Source organism: Bubalus bubalis, chromosome 16 (assembly GCF_019923935.1).
Source record: "Bubalus bubalis isolate 160015118507 breed Murrah chromosome 16, NDDB_SH_1, whole genome shotgun sequence".
NCBI lineage: Eukaryota > Metazoa > Chordata > Mammalia > Artiodactyla > Bovidae > Bubalus > Bubalus bubalis.
In genome coordinates this window covers 41280699-41308059 of record NC_059172.1, presented here as the reverse complement: position 1 = coordinate 41308059, position 27361 = coordinate 41280699, and the positions used below count along the sequence as shown (strand labels likewise).

Genomic DNA, 27361 nt, shown 5'->3' with positions numbered 1-27361 from the left:
CAAAGAATGCTCAAGCTACTGCACAATTGCACTCATCTCACATACTAGTAAAGTAATGCTCAAAATTCTCCAAGCCAGGCTTCAGCAATACGTGAACCATGAACTTCCTGATGTTCAAGCTGGTTTTAGAAAATGCAGAGGAACCAGAAATCAAATTGCCAACATCTGCTGAGTCATGGAAAAAGCAAGAGAGTTCCAGAAAAACATCTATTTCTGCTTTATTGACTATGCCAAAGCCTTTGACTGTGTGGATCACAATAAACTGTGGAAAATTCTGAAAGAGATGGGAATACTAGACCACCTGACCTGCCTCTTGAGAAACCTATATGCAGATCAGGAAGCAACAGTTAGAACTGGACATGGAACAACAGACTGGTTCCAAATAGGAAAAGGAGTACGTCAAGGCTGTATATTGTCACCCTGCTTATTTAACTTCATGAGAAACGCTGGGCTGGAAGAAACACAAGCTGGAATCAAGATTTCTGGGAGAAATATCAATAACCCCAGATATGCAGATGACACCAGCCTTATGGCAAAAAGTGAAGAACTAAAGAGCCTCTTGATGAAAGTGAAAGAGGAGAGTGAAAAAGTTGGCTTAAAGCTCAACATTCAGAAAACTAAGATCATGGCATCCGGTCCCATCACTTCATGGCAAATAGATGGGGAAACAGTGGACACAGTGGCTGACTTTATTTTTGGGGGCTCCAAAATCACTGCAGATGGTGACTGCAGCCATGAAATGAAAAGACGCTTACTCCTTGGAAGGAAAATTATGACCAACCTAGACAGCATATTAAAAAAAAGCAGAGACATTACTTTGCCAACAAAGGTCCGTCTAGTCAAGGCTATGGTTTTTCGAGTAGTCATGTATGGATGTGAGAGTTGGACTATAAAGAAAGCTAAGCACCGAAGAATTGATGCTTTTGAACTGTGGTGTTGGGGAAGACTCTTGAGAGTCCCTTGGACTGCAAGAAGATCCAACAAATCCATCCTAAAGGAAATCAGTCCTGGGTGTTCATTGGAAGGACCGATGTTGAAGCTGAAACTCCAATACTTTGGCCATCTCATGCGAAGAGTTGACTCATTTGAAAAGACCCTGATGCTGGGAAAGATTGAGGGCAGGAGGAGAAGGGGACTACAGAGGATAAGATGGTTGGATGACATCACCAACTAAATGGACATGGGTTTGGTAGACTCCAGGAGTTGGTAATGGACAGGGAGGCCTGGCGTGCTGCGCTTCATGGGGTCACAAAGAGTCAGACATGACTGAGCGACTGAACTGAACTGAATCATTAAAAGATGTGCTACCTCAAAAAAAAATAAAGTTCTACTTTGCGAAGATTGTTTAAAGGGACCCTATCATCTCAATAGATGCAGAAAAAGTGTTTGACAACGTGCAACATCCTTTCATAGGGCTTCCCAGGTGGTTTAGAAATAAAGAAACCACGTGTAATACAGGAGACTTGAGTTCGATCCCTGAGTCAGGAAAATCCCCTGGAGGAGGAAATGGCAACCCACTCCAGTATTCTGCCTGGGAAATCCCATGGTCAGAGAAGCCTTGTGGGCTACAGTCCATGGGGTCACAAAAGAGACAGACATCACTGAGCAACTGAACAACAGTAACAACAATCATGGGCATGTTGTAAGTAAGAAGCACAGAGTTGAGGAGTCAGAAATACCTGGACCCTAGGCCTCCCCTGTGACCAATTGGCTCTTTGATTGAGTTATATTATAGGCGCGCTCTCTTTGTCTTAGTTTTCTCATTTAGAAAATGTGGAAGATAACTCATACTGTCATAGGAGTGCTATGAAGTTACTATCACTACTGTTATTTTGCTGAAGTGATTTATAGCCACTTATCTTAGTTTCTCTGTAAATCCAGATTTCCACATTTTGGGCTTGCTTTAAATTGTATCTACTTAAGGCATGTTTTCAAAGCTATTTTTGGCAAAGACTAAGATATTGTTGCCTTCTACTATAACTCCATGATCTTTGCAAGATCATTTCTTAACAATTTGAAAGAGATGAAAAGTTGTACATGTAGCTGTGCAGTGTGTGCCATCATTCCATTAGAAGCTAAGTGACAGGAGGGAGGCTCAGCGACATCAGTTGTTAAGGCCTGTACATTATTCATTCAACATCTGCTGTTGGTTCTCTTTTTCCCTATGGGGGAATAAATTACATCACATCAGCACATTTTTCACGCTTTGTGTTTAAGCATTTAAACGTCATTTATTGTATTATTAATATTATTTTATTTCTGCTTCTTTGGCAGCCCCTGAAGTTATCAATGCCCACGACTATAGCCAGCAGTGTGACATTTGGAGCATAGGTGTCATAATGTACATTTTGTAAGTAGCCTGCTAAATGTACAATTTAAAATGAATGGATGTCCCCTAACAATGGAATTACATAGATTTTAATTTACAGCGAAACAGTATAATGTCAAGAAAGCAACTGAAGAAACAACTGGGAAGTTATTCTAAAAGCTGTCTTATCTGTTGTCAGGTCCATCTATTAGGTATTTTTTTAATACAATCAACTTGTAAGTTTCAACTTTGCTTTTCATTGATCTATAAATGCTGCAATGCACTGAGCAAAGTGAAAAACTTGCCTCAACACCTCTCTGATCCTTTGCCACAAACCAAAAGCTTGTTCATCTTTTCTTGAGATTCACTTATAGAGTATCAGGTAGATTAACATATAGAGCATCAGGTAGAGGGAAGGTCCTGGACTTGGCACTAGGGCTCCCCTGTGGACAGGGCATGTTCAAGCAGCAGGCAGTAACCAGATAGAGGTTCAGTCCAGGGTCCAGGGAGTATTCTGTGGTTCCTAATTCTCTTCCTGCTACTGAAAATATTGGTCTTTCTTGTTCTCTCTTTTGTCTCTCTCCCAAGATTCAGTCAGACCCCATGGCCTGTATTTTTCCTTTGAGGAGTCCTCACATATTATTCAATTTCTCTTCACTTGTATAATTTCTCCTTATGATCCCTTTCTGGAAGATTATAGTGTCTTTTTGTCTGTTCTCCTTCTTGTGGTTCATCCTTCACACAGTTGTCAGGGTTGTCTTTCTAAATCACAAATCTGATTATACTGCTTTCCTGACTAACAGCCTCTGTTGATTCTCCCTTGCTATAGAAAACTGTCAGCGCATCCCCACATGGCATGATGCAAAGCTTTCACAGCCTGGCTCCAGCATGCCTTTCCAACCTTGGTCTGCATGTGTGTTCCCATGTACTTACCCTCTTCTGGTGTCCACTCGAGGCTGCTCCTTATGACTCAGGTGCCCTGCATTTCATGCCTCTGGGTCTTTGCTCATGTAATTCATTCTGCCTCAGTGTTCATTTTTCTTCTGTACTAACCTCTTTCCTGGGTGTGTCCGCTCATACATTAGCAACTTCTATTTCCCCTAGTCCTACTCTGCCCCAGCAGAGTTAGTATGTTTATTATGTATATACTTTCCCTTACTCCATGAGATTTAAGGCAACATATTAATACAAAGATGCATGCAAAACAGTAACACTGAAAGAAAAACAAGACAATAATATTTAATCAGGCAAGTTTGCACATGTATAAGTTTGATAGAATTAATTTTTCACTTTTCTGTGTTCTCATTATACTTCTAAAAGCTATATTATAATGTAATGCAATTATTGTATTATATGTATTATCTCTGTTTTTCTTGCTCTAAATTCCATGAAGGACAGAGATCTGATTCATCTTTGCACTCCTAGTATCTGGCACCATAGTAGACATGTAGTCAGTGCTCAATATATGTTTTTTATATTGAATTAAAGTGAATTGTCTGAGAGTGTTCTGAAAAGTTTGTGGTCATTGTTCTGCTTCTTGGTGAGTATGAACATTTTTATGTTGATGCAACATTAGTTTTATGGTCACATTGAAGATTTCACTGTGCACTACCTCTTCCAGATCGTTTCTAAATATTGACATCACAGTAGTTACATTTTCACAGTCCTGTGAAATGAAATACACAGGCAGTAGAAATTGGATGTTGTGATTGTAGCTGTAACTCAGATACTCAACACATCACTGCTTAGACTGCATAAAGTATAAATGTATTCACAAAATTTTTGATCATTGTTTTGTGCTGCTTAGGATTATATTAAAACTCTGAGCCTTAGTTTTAAATTAAAATATAGCTATTTAAAATTAGTATTTTATTCTCTCATGACTTCTAGACAACACAAGTCAAATATAACATATATATGTAATCTATTATTATACCAATCGTGGTGTTTGCTGCCTTCTTGATTTGAACTTGGTGTATTACATGTCTTAAATTTTTTCCTCCTACTTAAAGATGTAATTTTAATTTTTCTGCTTCTGAGCATGACTTCATATCATAATAAAGACATCTTTTTTTCCTTTACAGTAGATTCTTACTTCAGAGAAGGCAGTGGCACCCCACACCAGTACTCTTGTCTGGAAAATCCCATGGAGGGAGGAGCCTGGTGGGCTGCAGTCCATGGGGTCGCTAAGAGTTGGACACGACTGAGCGACTTCACTTTCCCTTTTCACTTTCATGCATTGGAGAAGGAAATGGCAACCCACTCCAGTGTTCTTGCCTTGAGAATCCCAGGGACGGCAGAGCCTGGTGGGCTGCCGTTTATGGGGTCGCACAGAGTCAGACACGAATGAAGCAACTTAGCAGCAGCAGCAGCAGCAGCAGCAGCAGACTCTTACTTAATCTGTGCCTGTTCATTCATCTACCTGAGCCCAATGGTCTTATAGATCATTTCCTTCACCAAGGGCACAAACATATTACCTTCTCTGGGGGCGGGGAGGGGTTTCTTGTTTATCAGTTACCCCTGATTCATTGCTGCTTAATTGGACAATGATAGCATACCTTCTCAAGGTGAAATTAATATAAATGCTCTTTATGGGCACCATCTTTTGCTGTTTTGATTCCTGTGAAACAGAAAATAATCGGAAGGCCTTAAGAGGCATTTTTCATGTCTTGGATTCTCTTTTCTGGATGTGCAGAAAATTGCTGTCATAAAATTTCATGTGCTGCTGATTGACCAACCATTAGATACATTTTGTGTAAGTAAAATTGTAAAGGACAGAAAAAAGTGAAATTTTTAAAACATAGCCCTTGAGCTATAGTTGCATGTTAGGCAGTGTAGGAGCAGCTAAGAAATCGGTGAATGTACATACCACTGGTTGTTAACAGACTCAATGAGCTGGGCTTTTGTTGGCCTGTACTTGTTATAATAGATAGTAATTGCCCATAAGACCATTTTTCTGACTTTTTTTGAATGGCATTTAAAAACTAAATAATAGTAAAGCAAATTGAATCACAGAGAAAAGGGTTAGAATGAGCTGGAGAAAGAGAAAGTATTAAAATGAGAGTTTGTGGAACAATTTAATATTTATCTCTTAACAAGAACCTATTGGTAAATGAAAAGCTGTGTTGTCCAGCCTAGTTTGATAAGCTACATGAAAATGACTCATCCTCCACACCAGAAAAATCATTATTATCATAATCATTATCATGTAGAATATTTATCAAATTTAGACTTATTTGACTTCCCTGATGGCTCAGAAGGTAAAACCTCTGTCTACAATGCGAGAGACCTGGGTTCGATCCCTGGGTTGGGAAGATTCCCTGGAGAAGGAAATGGCAACCCACTCCAGTACTCTTGCCTTGAAAATCCCGTGGATGGAGGAGCTTGGTTCAGGCTACTGTCCATGGGGTTGCAAAGAGTCGGGCATGACTGAGCGACTTCACTCTCAGACTTACTTGAAAAATATTAATGGGAAAGATTTTTAAAGAAACTTAAGAAAAATGTAACTTTAAAAAATCAGTAAAAATCTGTTAAGAGACCTAGAAATCATTATACTTATGTACATAACAGACCAGAATTTGGAAAGTGTAATGGAATTATACCATTTTATTCTTTCAGTAATAAAGTGGAAAAATATAATCCTGAGAGCTAAAGAATAGACATAGAGAGTTAGAATTGCCTCTGTGATGAGTCCAGGTCCAACTTCTGTCTGGTTGTCACTGGGAGAATCTGGTTGTTGTCTACAGGATGTCCCTCAGATGTTGGGATTGACAATAAAGATGATGGCTGACATTTGCAACTTTTAAGCACATAGTTTTGGACTGGATCACCTATTGACGCATAGGCTTGCCATGCTCTTTGTAAAGTATAGCATGTGACTGTGAAGTTGCTCAGTTGTGTCTGACTCTTTGCGATCCCATGGACTATAGCCTACCAGGCTCCTCCATCCATGGTATTTTCCAGGCAAGAATACTGGAGTGGGTTGCCATTTCCTTCTCCAAAAGTATAGCATAGTACTTCCTTTAAAAGGTTCTAAAGACTCATAGTCCTGTACTATGAAATTTACAATAAGTCTGTGTTTATACACACTACTCATGGGACAAATTCATCATCTGGTTTTCCTCCTTCAGATTTTCTTCATTTTGTATATAATTTTTGAAGAGTTGTGGCTATTTTAATGGATTTTTTAATTTTGACTCAGAGCCAGTAGGCCTCAGGATCATTCTTACCATCATCACCAGTCTTTGTGTAACATTTTACCATGGATAAAATTCTCCCATTGTCACTAGAAGAAGTAATCTCATTAGACTGTGATGACTCAGTGTATCTTTCTGTTAAGTCCAGTGTACCTTAAGGCATAACCTTACCCTTCCTCACATTGAAGTGTTTCTCCTGTTATCCACCACTATTACTGTGCACCTAAACTCACACACCTTTTTGTATTTTAACCCCATTTAAGCTTAGTGTTTTCCCACCTAGAAGAGCTTTGCACATGTGGAAGTTCCAACGGATACAAGAGCCTAGCACTAATCTCCCAAAACCCCTTTTTTCCCATTTCTACATCCAGAGAAGTTCCCACCTCTTCCTCTCCTTTACTTAAATATGAAGCACCACTGATTTCAAGTTCTATGGAAACTTAATTTTTAATAGCCTTATTTTGATTGTTTAAAAGAATCTAAACAGAATGATTGCCTTTGCTGTAGATTATGTGGAAAAGCACCCTTTATGGCAAGCTCAGAAGAGAAGCTTTTTGAATTGATAAAAAAGGGAGAACTACATTTTAAAAATTCAGTCTGGAATTCCATAAGTGATTGTGGTAAGTATAGATGTGTTATTATTTATTAAAGCAAATATGCATAATATAAGAAAGCCAGCCAGTAATTTAGATACTTTAAATCTCTGAGTAGCCGTTAAATTTACTTGTAGAAATAAAAACCATTTACTTGTGGAAATAGTGCTATCTTCACTGTGACTTTTATAGTTGAAACTTTAAACAAAAACAGAAAATGTATACTAAACATTGAAGAGGAAATTTTCTGATCAAATAGCTAATTTTTACCGAAGACTATAAACCAGGTAATCCAGGCAATTAAACCTCACTTTTGGCCTTAAACTTTGTTTAGTATTAGCCATATGTACTGATGATATTTATTCTATAACTGATATGTTTCCTTTGTGTCATACAGACCTAATCCTAAAATTGGAAAATATGTGATATTAATTATAGTTAAGATATATAAGATAGGATTTTTTCCTTTATTTGCAGCTAAAAGTGTTTTGAAACAACTTATGAAAGTAGACCCTGCTCACAGAATCACAGCTAAGGAACTACTAGATAACCAGTGGTTAACAGTAAGTTTCAATACTACTGCCTTTTTAAAAAAAATTTGGCACGCTACCATTGCTTATTTCTTTTCATCTGGCCTTATAATCTATATATAGTCTTGAAACAGTCATTTAGTTTCATCTTCTGACAAGTTAAAAAAATTATTGAGTGCTGACACATTTCTGAAACGGGTATTTTCAAACTGTTAAAATTACTACCACAGTTGTTTATATGTGTTTATAGAGGTTTAAATGAACTTTTCTATGGTATCAAGTCCAGTAGAATAGAGCTGAGAAATGTCCTTTGTTAAAGATGTGGACTGTTGAAGCAGTCTGTACAGTTTAGTGATGTAAAGCACTGGAACTGTCTACTTCTCTTTCAGCTCTTTGGATGCAGAGAATCTACAGGGACTCAGAAAAGCCAAGGTCTTCTAACAGTGGCTCTTGCCTGGCTTGAAATCTTGAGTCATTATTTATTTGCATATTGCTTTCCCCCATTACACTAATGCCTCGAGCAGTAACCCTGTCTTAAGTGATCTTCGTATCCCTGTACCCAGAACACTACCTGGTCACAACAGGAACTTTGGAAGAGGATGCTACTACCTCTCAATAATTATTCTCTCTTTCTTCTGTGGTCATGAGGATCCTGACTTTTCACTGGTAACATTCTTATCTAGTCTTCTTTACTAGTTATCTCCTATCTTTGCTAGTTACAATGCTGGTCAATGAGATCTAAGTGCAGGTAAGAGTAATCTCTGGGAAGTGCCCTTAAATGGAGGGAGTATGGCATTCCTCACATCCATCTTCTCTTCTAGTGACTGCAATGCAGCTGCGATGGATGGAGTTTGAGAGGCCATATTAGATAATACAGTGGAATATAAACAGGGTAGGAGAGCAACATGATTCCAGGAACCAGGGCTCTTAGCGTATAGAGCTGCCACACCAGTCCTTGACTGCCTACCTCCAGACGTTTTTAGATGAACAGGAAACAAATGACTGTCATCTTTGAGATACTGTGAAATGTGCAGTTAAGCCTAATGCCAATTAGTACAGTACTCAGTAAATAATGGCTGAATGAGTAGATGATTCAGTGAATGAATAAGTCTGTAGGTATGTCAGAAAATGCCTGAGAATGGAAACTGGAGATTCCAGAGACATAGGAATATTTTACATCTTTTACATATTAGACACTATGTTTGATACCAGAGATACATGATATGCTTAAATTGCAGTAGTATTGTTGAGAAATGCTGGTGGCTTAGACAAGGTGGTAGCAATAGAATTGAAGAGAAATAAATGTGATATATTTTTAGATATATTTGTTAATATTTGGTGATGGATTAGATAAGGGATGAGGATAAGGGAGGAATCGAGGACGAATTTTAGATTTTGCTTTAACAGCTGGTTGGATGGTAGTGCCATTTACCGAGATGTGGAAGACTGCAGGAGAAACATTTTTTTCCTGGGGGAAGAGTGGTGAGTCAAGAGTTCCACATTGGCCATGATAAATTTGAGATGCCTATGTCACATTCAAGTGGAGATTTCCAATAGATCATCGAAAGTATGAGCCTGGAACTGGAGAAGAATGAACTGGAGATATAAATCTGTGAATCCTGAGTATACAGATGCCATATAAAGCCATTGTGTTGAAGAGATGAATTAGGAAGAAAATGCAGATAGAAAGGACAAGAGGCCTCAGCAGTCTGCCTTTAGACACTGCAACATTTAGAAGAGTAGAAGCTAGCAATGGAGGCTGAAAAGGAATAGCTAATGAGGAAAGAGAAAAGTTAGCAGGGTAATGCCAAGAAAGTTGAGTGAGAAAAGTGTTTGCGAAAGCAAGAACAGTCAGCCCCCAGATAAATGCTGCCTAGAGGTCAAGATGAGAATGAGTTTTCATTAGGATGGCCAACAGAGGGATTGATGGTGACCCTGGAGTCCTTGATAGATTTTAGATACCATAAATTTATAGTGATACCACTGTGATTTTCCTTTGGGAATTTCTAATCATTTATTGGAATAATTCTTTTTCTTTAAGGGCTAAAAAATTGCCTTCACTCAAAAATGGTTTATAACTGCCCTCTTCTATGAATGTGTTGAACTCTCAAATGATTCTGTGCAATAAGTATTTCTGGCCTAAAGTAATTGTGCAAATGAGTTAGCAGCTAGATCATTGCAAAACAACTGAGGAGATTTGTAGTAGAGCAAAATAAAAAACTGTAAAACAGATGGTGTGCTTTAGAAATCTCTCTCTTTTCAGCATCACACAACATTCGGGTTTGGCCATTTAATTATTTGTTTTCTAATTAGTGAAACTTTATTTCTGGCTTTGGTCATTTTTCCAGAAGTCTCCATTTTTGAGCCTCTGTAACAATTTGTCTCTCTGTAGTCTTTGCCAAATGGATAGAGAAGTGACAGATAGCGTGTACTATATCGGACTATCCTGAGGACTTCAGTATATGAAGTTTAGAATACTGGCATTTTGTAAACTTCTGAAAGGCAAAAACTCTTTTCTTCTTAACCACTTGAAGTCTCACTTCCTGTAATTCATGTCCTCTGTTTGAAATAATCTAAAGAGGACATGTTAGTTCTCTCAGTGCCTTACCGCTTTATAACCAGAGCTTATCTTCCAATACCGGACGAACAGTGACATTCTTTTCAAAGAGCTTTATTGGATAAAAAGTTTCCATGGTTTACTCTATATATTGTGCGTTTTGAAATACGGTACATATCTGAAAAGTATTCTGAGAAAAATAATCATTGCTTCCCTATGTACATTTAAGTCAATGGGTCTTAAACAGATGTTGTCATCCTGATTTCAAAAGTCCAAGGTCAGATGCAAGGAAAAACAGCCAATAAATGACTTTCCTACAAAGGGAAAGTTTGATGATGACACCCCTTGCCAGGTGTATGCCTGCTATCCTCTTTATCTTTTTCTACATTTTTGCCCTCTTTATTCTCAACAGTAGTTCAGGAGTTCATTTCTTGTTAGACAGTTACAGTTGCCCCTTGGTATTCAATCCCCTGATAACGACTAACACCAAGAATTTGCACATTTAACAAGTTTCCATGGTACTTTCAATGCCTGCTTATATTTAAGAATCTTGCTATAAATTAATGAAACATTTTTCTTCTATGGCTTGTCAAAAAGCAGTTTCCAGATTTGAGCTCTGTTGGTGTTATTCAATAATTCTTTCAACAGATTTTTTTTTTTTTTTTGGTGCCTGCCATGTACCATGCCTTGTGCTAGGTAATAAAATTCAGTTAAAGACATACAGGACCCAGTCTCTGACATGAGGATTTCACAATGTAATAAGGGAAACAAGCTATGTATAAGATATAATGCAAGGAAGAAAATGATAAATGGCATAAGAGATTGCCAAATGACCAGAGAGGTACAGAGGCAAGCGAGTGTGAAATCAGGAAGTTTAATTTGACTGGCAGATAAGATGCCTGCAGGAAACAAGTGGGAAATGAGACTTTTAGAAAAGGAAGGAAAATTGTGAGGGCCCTTGAATCCCAGACTAAAGAGTTTTAACTTCCTGCCATAGATAGTAGAGAACAATTGCATGCTCTTTGACAGAAGGAAATTATCATTATAGTGTGTCAGTCTTGCAGAGTGGCTCATTTAAATGGGACAACATTTATTTTTTTTTAAATAAACCTTTTATTTTAGAATAGTTTTAGGTTTATGAAAAAGCTGCAAAGATAATACACAGACTTCCAATATACCACTCACCCTGTTTCCCCTAATGTTGAGATCTTGTATTACTATAGTACATTTATCATAACTAGTGAGCCAATATTGATACATGGATGTTAACCTTAGTCCATTCTTTTTTTTTTTCCTTCAGTTTTTTAAGTTTGAGGGGCATAGCATAGTGATTTGCCTTACATGTGTCATGAAATGGTCATCACAATAAATTTAATGAGGCCACATAGGTACAAAATGAAAGAAATTGGAAAAAAATGTATTTCCTGGTGATTAGAACCCAGGATTTACTCTATCAACTTTCATATATAACATAGAGCTGTATTAATTATATTTATCATGCTGTATATTACATTCCTAGTACTTATGTATCTTAAAACTGGGAATTTTACTTTCCTAGTACTTATTTACCTTGTAACAGGGAATTTGTGTCTTTGACTGTAGCTATCCAATTCCTACTTCCGTATTCCTGGCCTCGTGTAACCACAAGTTTAATATCTCTCTTTCTATGAATTTGTTTTTGGAGTATAATTGACCTACGATGCTATGTTAGTTCCTGTTACACAACATAGTGATTGGATATTTCCTCACATTTCAAAATGATAAGTTAGTTACGATATATCGCCATACAGACATTACATAGTTACTGACTGTATTCCCCACACTGTGCCTTTCTTACCCATTTCATACTCATTGATTTTGCGACTATATGAATACTATTTACTTATTTATTCTTTTTGACCGTGCTGGGTCTCTGTTGCTCCACGAGGGATTTGTCTAGTTGGGGAGAGCAGGGGGTACTCTTTTGTGGTGTGGTGCTTCTCATATGGTGGCTTCTCTTGTGGGGCACTTTTTTCTAGGGCATCATTTAAATGTCTATGTTGATTTTAACAAGTGCTTTTTTATTTTAATTCATAAGGCACTATATGGGTACAAGGATGATTAAAACAGTCTCTCCCTTGAGTAATTCACCACAAATTACAGTGTACTTTGCTTTATAGTCACACTTTACAAAGCTCTTATAATGAAGTGTAGGGTCTAATTTCAGAACACTCTTTCCTATGTATGAACAGGTCTTTGTTCACTAATTTACAAACTGTTATTCAGGTTTTAGTCATTAGTTTTTGACCTTTAGCCTGCACTTTATGGAAAAGAATTGAAATTTTCTGATACCTAATTATTGGGTGTTTTTTTTTGCTACCGTATATTTTCATCCTAAATATATTAAGGCTCTAACCTTTTTATTACTATATTTAGTTACTCTTAAATTATGAATTATCTTATGTATATGAATATGATTTTGAAGCCCTCTTTAATGAAGTTTTTTTTAAAAAAAATTATGTTAAAAAGATGCTCATGAACCAGGAACCTTGGGCATTTACTCAATATTCAATGATTGGTACATACTTAATAATTCAAACAAATATTTATTGAATAACTACTATGTACTGTGGAGGACACAAGAATGAGTCTGGCATAGTCCTTTCCTACAGGTTACCCACACTCTAGTGGAGGGATTGAAGAAAAAACACAGGCAGAGAATGCGTATTTGATATGAGTGTGTGCAGAAGTCCGCCTGCAATACAGGAGACCTGGGTTCAATCCCTGGGTCACGAAGATCCCCTGGAGAAGGAAATGACAACCCACTCCAGTATTCTTGCCTGGGAAACCTCATGGATAGAGAAGCCTGGTAGGCTACAGTCTATGGGGTCACAAAGAGTCGGACATGACTAAGAAAGTTTCACTTCACTTAATATATATATATATTTAAAATATGCATATAAAAATATACTCTCTATATGATATGTGGTATGTAATAAAATATACACTATAAAATATATAAATGTTCTCTAAATATTATTATATACTTTTATTTATATTATATGTATATTATATACTATATTTAATGTATAAAACATGTATTTATATAAAGTAAGTAGTGTAGTAGTAGTACTATTAGGTTTTTTAAGAAGAGAGCTATTATTCCTTTTAGTGGATTATAAAAACTACTTGAGTGGGAAACTTGTATGCAGGACAAGAAGCAACAGTTAGAAATGGATGTGGAACAATAGACTGGTTCAAAATTGGGAAAGGAGTACATTAAGGCTGTAAATTGTCACCCAGATTATTTAACTTCTGTGCAGAGTACATCATGTGAAATGCCAGGCTGGATGAATCACAAACTGGAATCAAGATTGCTGGGGGAAATAGTAACAATCTCAGAAATGTAGATGATACCACTTTAACACTTTAATGGCAGAAAGTGAAGAGGAACTAAAGAGCCTCTTGATGAAGGTGAAAGAGGAGAGTGTAAAAGCTGGCTTAAAACTCAGCATTCAGAAAACTAAGATCATGGCATCCAGTCCCATCAGTTCATGGAAAATAGATAGGAAAACAGTGAAAACAGTGACATACTTTATTTTGTTGGGCTCCAAAATCACTGCAGATGGTGGTGACTGCAACCATGAAATTAAAAGACACTTGCTCCTTGGAAGAAAAGCTGTGACAAACCTAGACAGCGTATTAAAAAGCAGAGACATTACTTTGCTGACAAAGATCTATCTAGTCAAAGCTATGGTTTTTCCAGTAGTCACGTATGGATGTGAGAGTTGGACTATAAAGAAAGCTGAGTGCCAAAGAATTGATGCTTTTGAACTGTGTTGTTAGAGAAGACTCTTGAGAGTCCCTTGGACTGCAAGGAAATCAAACCAGTCAATCCTAAAGGAAATCAGTGCTGAATATTCATTGGAAGGATTGGTGCTGAAGCTGAAGCTCCAATCCTTTGGCCTCCTGATGCAAAGAACTAACTCATTTGAAAAGACCCTGATCCTGGGAAAGATTAAAGGCAAGAGGAGAAGGGGACAACAGAGGACAAGATGGTTGGATGGCATCACCAACTCAATGGACATGAGTTTGAGCAAGCTCCAGGAGATGGTGAAGGACAGGGAAGCTTGGCATGCTGCAGTCCATGGGGTTGCAAAGAGTTGGACACAGCTGAGCGACTGAAGAACTGCATCTTTTCTGAGGATTAAACCTAGAGTAACTTTAGAGAGAAACCTCATGATAACAAGATTCAGAGAATAGTGATACCCCTAGGAAGATAAAGGGCTATTTTGAGATGGCATGTATGGTGGGTGAGACTACAACCAGGACAGGAAGTAAAAATAGGAAGACAAAGACAACCCAAGTTCCCCCTTTGCCTCGCTCTTTGCCTTGGGACACTGGTGCCTGTTCTCTCACAGGGATCAGAAGTAATAAAATCAGAGCAGTGCTGATGCCCTGCTTGAGTGAGAAGCTAAGGAAAATGGGTGGGAATTACTGGGTCTAAACCAATGACTTACCTGTTGGCCTCCACCCCCTAGGATAGGTAGATTATAGTTTTAGAAGTGCCTCCACCTAAGGTGACTTCTCCTTGGAAGAGAAGGTTGATTATGAAATCCTGAATTGAGGAGTTGCTTGGTAGGGGCAGATTTTTGGTCCCTAGAATTTTGAGCTCCTGGGGCTGAAGATCTGGTTCTGGTCTGTTTTCCTGAGGAGCTAGTACTCCCCAAGGAGTGTGAGCTCACAGGCCACATTTCACACACCATTAGGAGAGTTTAGAATAGGCAGACCCAGACTTTAGAAGTCAACAAAGTGAACATGCCAAAAGAGATGAGTGAAGATGTTAATAATATGAAGCAAGAAATGAAATGGTAAAACAGAACCATTTAGGTATAATAGTTGACAGACATACAGTTATATAGGATAAGTAGTGAAGTGGGTTCAAATGAAGAGTGAATTTAAAAAACTAGATGATCAGATTATGTAACTTTAATAGAACTTTATAGATGGGAACAGATGAAGATAAACATACTGAAAACTTAAGCAAAAATGAAGCTATGTGGAGTTGAAAGTAAAAGTTACAAGATTCATATAATAATGCTATGCTATGCTATGCTAAGTCACTTCAGTCGTGTCCGACTCTGTGTGACCCCATAGACAGCAGCCCACCAGGCTCCCCCGTCCCTGGGATTCTCCAGGCAAGAACACTGGAGTGGGTTGCCATTTCCTTCTCTAATACATGAAAGTGAAAAGTGAAAGTGAAGTCGCTCAGTCGTGTCCGACTCTCAGTGACCCCATGGACTGCAGCCTACCAGGCTCCTCCGTCCATGGGATTTTCCAGGCAAGAGTACTGGAGTGGGGTGCCATTGCCTTCTCCCATATAATAGTAATCTCAGGCAAAAAAGTGAAAATGGGGAGAAGGAAATCTTTTAGAAATAATAGAGATAATTCATCAGAATTAAAGAAAAAAGACTTCAGCTTTAAATAATGATAGACTACCAGATAGGAGAGAGAAGGAAAAACTGACAAAATAGATGTAATAAGATCTAAGAACATCAAAAACAGAAAATTCTCAATGTTCCCAGAGAGGAAGAGCAATGTCATAAAAAGAACAAGAATAACCTTGACATCTTACTTTTTAGCGGCATTATTGGATGCACGTGTAAATGGAGTAATAATTCTAAATGTATTAAAGGAAAAACATTTAAACTTAGAATTTTATATCCATTGACATTGTCATTCAAATGAAAGGCAATGATAAAAAATATTGTTAAGTATACAAAGCCTCAGGTTTGCCACATAAGTCATAGATTTAAAACACTTGTAGAAACAGTTAAAAAGGTCAAAGAAACTCAGTAGACGCTGTAAGAGCTGAGTATACCAAGAGTCTTTAAATACCATGGTAAAGTCTGTTGGTGTCAAAGAAAAAAAAGAGAGAAAGACCAAAGAAGAGGACACAGTATATTCATAATAACCCAGATTTAAAATGTGAGATAATATACACATGATAAGCATTGAGAAAGGAGAGAGAACATTGGTACATGAGAGGGGGCTAAACTGGAAGATGTAGACAACAGATTTTCAAAGCCGTAAAGGATTAAAAAAAAAAACGTATAGAGTGGGACAAGTTGTAATAAACTTGAATAGTAGAAACAACTTCAAATAAGTTAATGGGTTAGAAGTACCTGTTAAAATACATAATGTCAGGTTGAAGTTTTAAATTTGTAGCTAAGTGCTATTTACAGGAAGCACATTTGAAGCATAAGGGCACAGAAATATTGAAAGAAAAAGAGTGGAAAAGAACACACTAGGCAAACACTAACCAAAAAAAGCCTGAGTAACTGAATTAATATCAATTAAATCTACCTTGCAACAAACAAATCATCATCATTAGAGATAATGAAGATTACTGTATACAGATAACAGTTCAATCCAAACAAAATGTATAAGTTTAAACACATGCAACTAATAAGGTAATCTCAAAAATATATATCAAAAATTGACAAAATTCTATGGAGAAATTGGCAAATTCACCACCATAGTGGGAGATTTTAATGCACTTCTCTCAATTACTAATATGTGAAGCATATGAAAACAGAAGTAAGGATATTTAACAATACAATTAACAAGCTTATTTTGGTGGACACATACAATTCTGCATCTAACAATTAGGGAATATACATTTTTCTTAACCACACATGGAAGGAACATTTACCAGAATTAATCTAACCAGGAAGGAAGCAAGCCTTCATAAATTTCACAGATTATGTTCTCTAACAATATACAATTAAGTTGAAAGTTAATCAAAATGAGATTAAATACTGCATATATTTGGAAATTAAATCACATGCTTCTAGATAAGTCATGGGTTAAAAAAATAGATCCTAATGAGAAAAAGTTTTTAATGTCTAGAACTGAATGGTAATGAAAACACAGCGTATCAAAACCTGTGGATACAGTAAAAATGTTTCAGCAGAAATTTATTAATATCACCTAATGTATGTACATTGGGAAGAAGAAAGGCTAAAAGGGAACTACATATCCAACTTAAAATTTTGAGAAAATATCCCAACAGAATATATACAAATAAGTAGTAGGAAAAATAAACCTAAGGTTGAAAATAAATAGAAAGCAAAGGTAGAAAAGAGAAGATCAGTAAGACCAACATTTAATTCTTTGAAAAGACCAACAAATAGATAAACCTTTGGCAAAAATAAGAAAGAAAGAAAGAAGTCAAAAATAATATTTCACAGGAAAAAAGGAATACAGCTGCAGATAAGGCAAAAATTTAAAGAATAAAGATTAAAAAGATACAGGAATAGCACCACCAACTGTTTATTAATAAATCTAAAAACTTAGGCAGCATATTAATTCTGTATATTCTAGTATAACAAAATTAGACCAGTGAAAAGCAAACCTATGAAAAAGATCCATTTTGTTTATTTATATAGATCTAAAACCTTAAACAAAATATTAGGAAATTGGATTCAACTGTGCTTATAAATAGGTCATAATCACGTTGAATTTTCCCTAAAATACAATGATGGTTTAATTTCAGAAAACAAAATCTATAAATATAAATTCCTACATTAATATATTAAAGGAGAAAAGATATCTTCATTTCAAAGAAAGCACTTGTCTTTTAGTAAGACCCAACATACATTCATAATTAGGAATGAAAGAAAATGTCCTTAACCTGATAAAGGATTACAGCAAATATTTTAAATGGGAAATGTGAGAAGCATTTTCTTTAAATAAAGAGCTAAGTCAAGGAAATCAGCTTCTAGTAGTTTTTTCAATATTGTTGATCTTTGTCTAAGACAAGGAAAATAAAGTCATGAGAATCGGAAAGCAGAAATAAAACTTTTATTATTTGTAGTAATATACAAATGACTAGACAAACTCTTATAATAATAAGAGAGCTGAGAAAGATAGCCGGATTTAAGGGTGGTCAGATCAGATCAGATCAGTCGCTCAGTTGTGTCCGACTCCTTGCGACCCCATGAATCGCAGCACGCCAGGCCTCCCTGTCCATCACCAACTCACGGAGTTCACTGAAACCCACATCCATAGAGTCACTGATGCCATCCAGCCATCCCATCTTCTGTCATCCCCTTCTCTGCTTGCCCCCAATCCCTCCCAGCATCAGAGTCTTTTCCAATGAGTCAACTCTTCGCATGAGGTGGCCAAAGTACTGGAGTTTCAGCTTTAGCATCATTCCTTCCAAAGAAATCCCAGGGCTGATCTCCTTGAGAATGGACTGGTTGGATCTCCTTGCAGTCCAAGGGACTCTCAAGAGTCTTCTCCAACACCACAGTTCAAAAGCATCAATTCTTTGGCGCTCAGCCTTCTTCACAGTCCAACTCTCACATCCATACAAGACCACTGGAAAAACCATAGTCTTGACTAGACGAACCTTTGTTGGCAAAGTAATGTCTCTGCTTTTGAATATGCTATCTAGGTTGGTCATAACTTTCCTTCCAAGGAGTAAGTGTCTTTTAATTTCATGGCTGCAGTCACCATCTGCAGTGATTTTGGAGCCCCAAAAAATAAAGTCTGACACTGTTTCCACTGTTGCCCCATCAATTTCCCATGAAGTGATGGGACCAGATGCCATGATCTTCGTTTTCTGAATGTTGAGCTTTAAGCCAACTTTTTCACTCTCCACTTTCACTTTCATCAAGAGGCTTTTTAGTTCCTCTTCACTTTCTGCCATAAGGGTGGTGTCATTTGCATATCTGAGGCTATTGATATTTCTCCCGGCAATCTTGATTCCAGCTTGTGTTTCTTCCAGTCCAGCGTTTCTCATGATGTACTCTGCATAGAAGTTAAATAAACAGGGTGACAATATACAGCCTTGATGTACTCCTTTTCCTATTTGGAACCCAGTCTGTTGTTCCATGTCCAGTTCTAACTGTTGCTTCCTGACCTGCATACAAATTTCTCAAGAGGCAGATCAGGTGGTCTGGTATTCCCATCTCTTTCAGAATTTTCCACAGTTTATTGTGATCCACACAGTCAAAGGCTTTGGCATAGTCAATAAAGCAGAAATAGATGTTTTTCTGGAACTCTCTTGCTTTTTCCATGATCCAGTGGACGATGGCAATTTGATCTCTGGTTCCTCTGCCTTTTCTAAAACCAGCTTGAACATTAGGAAGTTCACGGTTCACATATTGCTGAGGCCTGGCTTGGAGAATTTTGAGCATTACTTTACTAGCGTGTGAGATGAGTGCAATTGTGCAGTAGTTTGAGCATTCTTTGGCATTGCCTTTCTTTGGGATTGGAATGAAAACTGACCTTTTCCAGTCCTGTGGCCACTGCTGAGTTTTCCAAATTTGCTGGCATATTGAGTGCAGCACTTTCACAGCATCATCTTTCAGGATTTGGAATAGCTCTACTGGAATTCCATCACCTCCACTAGCTTTGTTTGTAGTGATGCTTTCTAAGGCCCACTTGACATCACATTCCAGGATGTCTGGCTCTAGGTCAGTGATCACACCATCATGATTATCTGGGTCGTGAAGATCTTTTTTGTACAGTTCTTCTGTGTATTCTTGCCATCTCTTCTTAATATCTTCTGCTTCTGTTAGGTCCATACCATTTCTGTCCTTTATCGAGCCCATCTTTGCATGAAATGTTCCTTTGGTATCTCTGATTTTCTTGAAGAGATCCCTAGTCTTTCCCATTCTGTTGTTTTCCTCTATTTCTTTGCACTGATCGCTGAAAAAGGCTTTCTTATCTCTTCTTGCTATTCTTTGGAACTCTGCATTCAGATGTTTATACCTTTCCTTTTCTCCTTTGCTTTTCACTTCTCTTCTTTTCACAGCTATTTGTAAGGCCTCCCCAGACAGCCATTTTGCTTTTTTGCATTTCTTTTCCATGGGGGATGGTCTTGATCTCTGTCTCCTGTACAATGTCACGAACCTCATTCCATAGTTCATCAGGCGCTCTATCTATCGGATCTAGGCCCTTAAATCTATTTCTCACTTCCACTGTATAATCATAAGGGATTTGATTTAGGTCATACCTGAATGGTCTAGTGGTTTTCCCTACTTTCTTCAATTTCAGTCTGATATACATCAATAAATAGGAGTGTCAAATTAATACATTGTACACCTTAAACTTACACAGTGTTGTATACCAACTGTGTGTGTGTGCTCATTCAGTCACATCCAACTCTTTGTGACTCATGGGCGGTAGCCCACCAGGCTCCTTTGTCCATGGAAACCTGCAGGCAAGAATACTGGAGCAGGTTGCCATTTCCTACTCCAGGGAATCTTCCTGACCCAGGGATCAAACCCACGTCTCTTGCCCTCCTGCATTGGCACGAGGATTCTTTACCACTGTGCCACCTGGAAGCTCTATATACTAATCATACCTCAGTAAAACTGGGGAAAAGAAGACTGATATACAAAGTCAACTGCACTTCTTCTCACTAGCAACCAACAATATAAAATGCAAAAAAAAAATGAAGACATGTAAAACTGTATTCACAAATTTATAATTTCTAGAAATGCAGCATTAGATTTGTAAGACCTCTTTGAGGAAAGTTATGAAATTTTATGGGAAAACATTGAAGAAAAACTCAAGTGTAAATATATACCATAATTTACATCAGGAGACTAAATATCATAAAAATTTATTTCCTCATATTGATGTACATATACAAAGCAAATACAATCAAAATTCCTCTTTTTGCAACCCTAAAATTTATAGTGAAGTTTAAAGGGTCAAAAATAGCCAAGGCTTTTTTGAGTATTTTGCTGTAACAGAAATTAAGACTATTTAGTTAGCACAGTGTGATAATGATATAGTAGTAAACAAATTGACCAGTAGAATAAAATAGAAAGTGTGGAAACATATCCATACATGTCTGGAACATTTATGACAGTGGTAGTATGATGCATCAGTGGAAAAAAGGAGAGATTATTCAATAACTGGAGGTCAAATAAATGGCTGTCCATATGAAGAAAAAGAAATTGGGTTCCTATCTCACATGGTAGACAAAAGTCAACTTCTAATCAGTCAAGGACTTAAATAATAAAAATTTATATTTAACTTTTAGTGTAAATATAGGTGAAACCCTTTTGGAACTTGGAGTGTGTAGAAAAGCATTTTATAAACAAGAAACCAAAGTAATTAACATAAAAGAAATGAGGAATAAACTTGACTTATATTAATTTTTAGAACTCTATTCATAAAACAGCATTTTAGGGAAAGCTGATAGATTATGGACTAGGAGAAGGCTTTTGTAACCCAAATAGCCAAGAAAAAATTAATATCATGAAATCTCCGTGTTTCTTACAAATCAATACAAAGTAGACCAACCGCCTAGTAGAAAATGGACAAGCAACTGGACAGGACCAGACATTTTTACAAACAAGGACCTACATTTGGCTAATGAACAAGCAACAAGATGCTCAGTTACATTAGTGATCAGGGAAATACAAATCAGGACTTCAGTGAGATAAAACTAAAAATTAAAAAGTCTGACAGTAATAGGTTTTGGAAGAGATGCAGATAAAGAGTCTCTCTAAATCATTGCTGGTGAGAGTACACTGGTACAACTACTTTGGAAAACGGTTTGAAAATGTTTTGAAAAACATTATCTATTAAAGTTAACCATTCACATACTCTATACCAAGAAATTTAATTTCTAAGAATATACCCAAGGAGTTTTTCTACATATATACCCTTGGAGACATACATGGTAATGTTTATAGAAGTGTTTATAGGAGCAAAAACCCAGAGTCACCCCAAATTCCCCCTTCCTAGAGAATGAATAAATTGTGGTATAGTCTGACAATGGAATATTTTACAACTGTGAAATGGTTGAGCCACATGTAATAATATCTATGAAGCTATGAAATTTATTTTTTAAATAATCATAGTTTTGTTAAGATATAATTTACTTACTATAAAATAGACAGATTTTAAGAGTTTAGCTGATGAATTTTTATATATGTATACTTTTGTGTAACCACTGCCCAGAACAAAATACAGAACATTTCTACCCCCACCAGAAAGTTCTTTTGTTCCTTTTTCCTAAGTTCACTTTGTGCCACTCACTTTCTTTTTCATTGAATGTATTTTGGGACGATTTCCTTATTTTTTAAAGTGGTGTGAGAGTTCTAGTGTTGCTCCCCATCCTCTCCAGTGCTTGGTATTGTTAGTATTTTTAATTTAGATACTTTGGTAGATATATAATGGTATCTCATTGTAGTTTTAATCTATGTTTCCCAAATGACAAATGAAATTGGTCATGTTTCATGTTTATGCTAGTTTATTAATGCTAATTTTCCTTTTGAATATCTTTTTTTTTTTTTTACAAAATGTCTATTCAAGTCTTTCTCCCATTTTCTATTTCTTTTTTAAATGTATTGATTTATAGAAGTTGGTTACATATTTTAGATGTAAGTCTTTGTCACATACACACACAAATAAATATATGTATAGTAACAAGCATTATAAGAACGTGACTTAAGAAAAGAACATGAAAAGAATTACTGCATATCCTTGCTCAAGCAGGTGTCTTATGAAAAAAAGGAAATCATTAGAAATTGAGGGTCTTCCCAGTGCACCAGCCCCAGGCATCCAATACAATATTGTAAAGTTAAAAAATAAAATAAAATATATATAAAAAAAAAAAGAAATTGAGGGTCTTGAAACTGATTCCCTGCAAACTATCTCTGCCCCCACAGGCCATATGAAGTCTTCTTACACAGTACATACTCCAGTCTGAAGAATGTTGGTTTGGAATATATTGAGTCTATTTTCATTTTTCTAGCTTTATTGAGATATAATTGACATATAACATTATATAAAGTTAAGATGTACAACAATGATTTTATATATATGTTATGAAATGATAATCACAATAAGTTTAGTTAATACATCCATCACCTCACATAGATTAATATTTTTATTGTGATAGAAACTTTAAAGATCTATCCTTTTAGCAGCTTTCAAGTATACATTACAGTATTAAAGGCTCAGCAGCACCTCTAGCTAGAAATTCTTGGCAGACAATTGGAAATGCACTTTTGGTATGGCAACCCACTCCAGTATTCTTGCCTGGAGAATCCCATGGACGGAGGAGCCTGGGAGGTTACAGTCCACGGGGTCGCAAAGAGTCGGACACGACTGAGCGACTTCACTCACTCACTCACTCACTCAATTTCTCAGGCTGTTTCCTCTTAAAGAGCAGGAGTATCAACACCAACCTTGTCTATTTTCATTATTTGTTCTACTTGTGAAAACAAAATCACCGAGGTGACTGTTAGGAAAAACTTTTAAGTGGTGCACTTGCTAACTTTAATGATCCATTATTACCATTCTCCACCGCTGCCTTGGACTTACTGAGACCCATTAGGGCATGTTCAGTGATTTTATTGGGTGCTGTCAGTCCTATGACTTACAGTATTTCTTTTCTTATATAATTTATATTAATTATTAGTCATATAATAGTTGCCATTACCCTTGGTAAATGATTTAAATGGTAAACAAAGCAGGAAAAATAACTTCCTCCATCTATTCCCTCATTCCCTCTTATTAAAGATAACCATTGTTAAATCTCTTATGTGTTCTTTTAAATACATTCTGTATATTTTTTTGTATCCACTTTTCACAAATGGATTTATATTACACTTTTCTTTTTCATTGAACGTATTTTGGGACGATTTCCTTATTTTTTAAAAGCAGCATTGTATCCAAAACCATGGATACACTATTATTTTTCTCTTCTGAATAGGAAATATTTAAACTGTTTCAGGTCTTTTCTATTACAAACAACAGTGCAACAAATGTTCTTGTAAATATATGTTTGTATACTATGTCAGCATATAGGATAAATTCTTAAAACTTGAACTACTGATCTGTGAGAGTGTGCTTTACACATTTTGATGGTTTATTACTGACTAATCCTCCTATAAAAAGCAAGTAAATGAGAAACCTGTTTCCCCACACCCTCACCAAGAGAATCATCAAACTTAAATTTATGTCCATCTATTAGGTATAAATTGGTAACTCATTGTTTTGATTTGGATTTTATTAATTTTGTAAAGTTGAGCATCCCTTTTATGTGCTTTTTTCTAAAGTGACTATTCCATTTTCCTGGTGGCAAAGAATCTGCCTGAAATGTGGGAGGACCTGGGCTCAATCCCTGGGTTGGGAAGATCCCCTGGAGAAGGGAATGGCAGTCTATTCCAGTATTCTTGCCTGGAGAATCGCATGGACGGAGGAGCCTCGCAGTGTATGGTGCATAGGGTTGCAAGGAGTCAGACACGACTGAGCAACTAAGCAGCAGCAGCAGCATTCCATTTTTCTACTGAAAAGATTTTATCCCTCAGAACATTACGAAGTAAAGTGTTCTAGCTATTTATGAAAAGTAGAAAATAAAGACTATGAAGTCCCAGAATGTTTCCTTTTAGCTTAGCTTATTTTATGTTTTATACCATCTTATCCCAACTCATACATATTATTCATTCATTTAAAAATACATATTAAATATTTATTATTTACAAAATACTAATAGGCTCTATCCTTGAAAAGGCAAATTTTGTTAGATGAGGATGTATGCCTGGGTCTATATCTGTAGGACCTGCCTACTCAGGTATTAAGTCCAAATATTGGTATTTGACCAAACTTCTCCTCTATGAGTGTTCAGCTTTCTAGCTTTTCAAAATAAAATAATCTCAAGCTGTTAGCTAAACAAGTAGAAATTTGTTAACCAAAAGGTTGGTTTTCTACTTATGATAGCCCTCAGATTATCAGCCTATTACTGCTGCGTTCCTGCCATTCGCTGTCTCATGGTTGATGAGTTTGGGGCGTGACTCCCAAACACAGCCAATAAAGGGAGTTCAGAAGTTACTGTTCCGATGGTGAGGTATCTCCACAATCTGCAGTGTCTAGCCTAAAATTATACCAATTTTTATTTGGTTGATTCATGTATAGTTTCTCTTCAGCCTAGAAGGCTCATGACACGCAGCCCTGGGCCACTTATTCATCTGATCAGTGCAAGTATTTGATGCAATTTTTCCTTCAACTGCTAGCAAGCAGGAAGCAGGCAGTCTAGTAAGTTATTGGATGGACTTCAGACAAGAGGGAAAGTGTGGAGTCCATACCACTGTTTGTGCCCTGTTTGCTATCACAAGCAAATATAGGAAGCAAATAGTTAAAATTTTATAAATAGTAGAGTGTTTATGAGGGGATAATGTTCCTGTTCTGGATCTTTTGCTCTTCTCCCCAGTCTCTTTGAAATAAGAAATAGGATCATTTCTTTGAATACAAAGGTGCTCTACTTTAGACTTGTAGCGTGTCAGTCACCAAGCTCTTGGGTGTGTGTGTGTGTGTATATATATGTAAACCAAGCATTTGAAAGATTGCTAGAAATGCAGGTTCAAGATAGTACAGGTAGTTCTTGCTTTGCACAGTAGTGCAGAACCATAAAAATAGTGTATATTGAAGCTGTGAAAAATGATTTTAATAATCAATGGGAAAAATTATGATCCATACCCTTTAAATTTTTTGTTAAATATTAAAAAACTCCCTGTTAGTTATAAATAAATATAGGGAATGAGACAAAAGTAAAGCTATTTTTTTTGCACTTTAATTTAAAACATTAGAAATATTGAGAATTAAAGTATCTTATTTTTTAGTTAAAAACTTATCAAGATTAGTTTAAAGAATGCTTACCTTCTTATAATACAGAGGGAAATATCTTTTTTATGCCTTGGCAAATTGTCATAGTGTTTTACAAGCTTGGATTAACTTGTAACATGGTATCCTTTGTCTTTCCAATGTCATGAAATATCTCTGAAAAGTCTTTAAATTTGTTTTTTTGTGGGCACCATATTCTCTGAAGTATCTTCATCCTTCCTCATTTATGCTGCTAAGTTTGCCTTACTAAGTTCCTTTGGTTGCACATCTGGATTCTTTCAGTGACAGTGTCAACATTCTCATGGTCAGCTATTTCTTCTATTACTCCATTTACATTTGATTCAGATTTTACTTCCAGTATTATCACTTTAGTTTCTTTGTTGCAATTTCATCTTTATTGGCAAATTACCTGGGAGACAAGGAGGCAACACGACTGCACGGATTGCTGTCTGTGTGTGAACTGAGCAGCAGATGGATGGTGTCCAGTCATCAGTAGACATGACTGGTCACTGACCATGATGCATATCTGTAATGTACATGGTGATTGTGTATTGAAGAGCTCGCAGTGAAGTTTGAACTTTATGCAATGATAGTTATTGTACCATAGTGACTAAAATGTGAACTGTGTTGCTGGGTGACAGACACTATTTAATTCATGATGACTGAAATTCATGCATATCAGGGCTGTGCAAAGCCAATACTGCCTAAATAAATTGGCTATCACATGGTACTGATTGCATATGATTTCTGTAGTAATTACAGTTTTATTGGGTATGCTGATTGTACAGTGAGTTCATTCTTTTGGGCTTTTTGGAGGTGACTCACAGAATGTAAATTTTAATCTTCTACCTACCTATATCAGGACAGGCTAGATTATGCTGTGGTAACAAATGACTCCCAAATCTCAGTGTTCTTGATGCCTTCCATGGCACATTGGCTTGGAGAAGGTAAGCAAGTTCTGTTTCACTTTGTCTTCCAGGCTGAGGGAACTCTGTCTCTGTGCTTCTATTGTTACTAATGCAGGTATTAAACCACAGGCTTTCAAAGTTTCCATCTAGAAGTGATATGCACTATTTCAAATCACGTTTTCACTGGTCAAAACAAGTCATATTGTCATGTCCCAAAAGAAGTAGAGAGGCAAGATTCTAATATGTGCCTTGAAGACAGGAATGTTGGGCAAGCACCATCAATAACTATTGTGGATCCAGAGAGTTAACTTGTGGAGAGTTTATCAGGGAAGGGCAGTTGAGGACTAGGATTACAGACCTAGATGTGTGAGATTATCTCTGTTTTCTAACGAGAGATTGATGTTCAAGGCAAAGTTGTGTGTACTGGTATTCTAGGAGCCTGGACACTGTGCTTAGTGTTCAAGGTTGCAGTGAAGCCAGGAAGTTATAATAGAGGCCAGATGAATCACTGGGGTAAAGCAGGGCTGTTGACAGAACCCTGGAGATCAGAAATCATTCAGATGAGAGCTCTGAGACTATCTACTATTCTAAACAATTTCAATTCCTTTTTGGTCTGAGTCTTCATCTGTGCTT

The 27361-nt window shown here is 36.7% G+C and overlaps 1 protein-coding gene across 8 annotated transcripts in view; it reads left to right on the top strand.

Annotated features, from left to right (window-relative positions):
- The window catches only part of STK33 (serine/threonine kinase 33), a 185032-nt gene that overhangs the window by 140016 nt on the left and 17655 nt on the right, over positions 1-27361 (top strand). For 7 of the 8 annotated variants that reach the window (XM_044929484.2, XM_006051606.4, XM_044929481.2 and 4 more), the window contains 3 exons: positions 2275-2350; positions 7012-7124; positions 7575-7660. In XM_044929484.2, coding sequence (XP_044785419.2) covers positions 2275-2350; positions 7012-7124; positions 7575-7660 — 275 coding nt within the window. Of the gene's footprint in view, positions 1-2274; positions 2351-7011; positions 7125-7574; positions 7661-8016; positions 10078-27361 lie in introns of those variants that run through there. The other variant, XM_044929485.2, reaches the window with a different exon arrangement.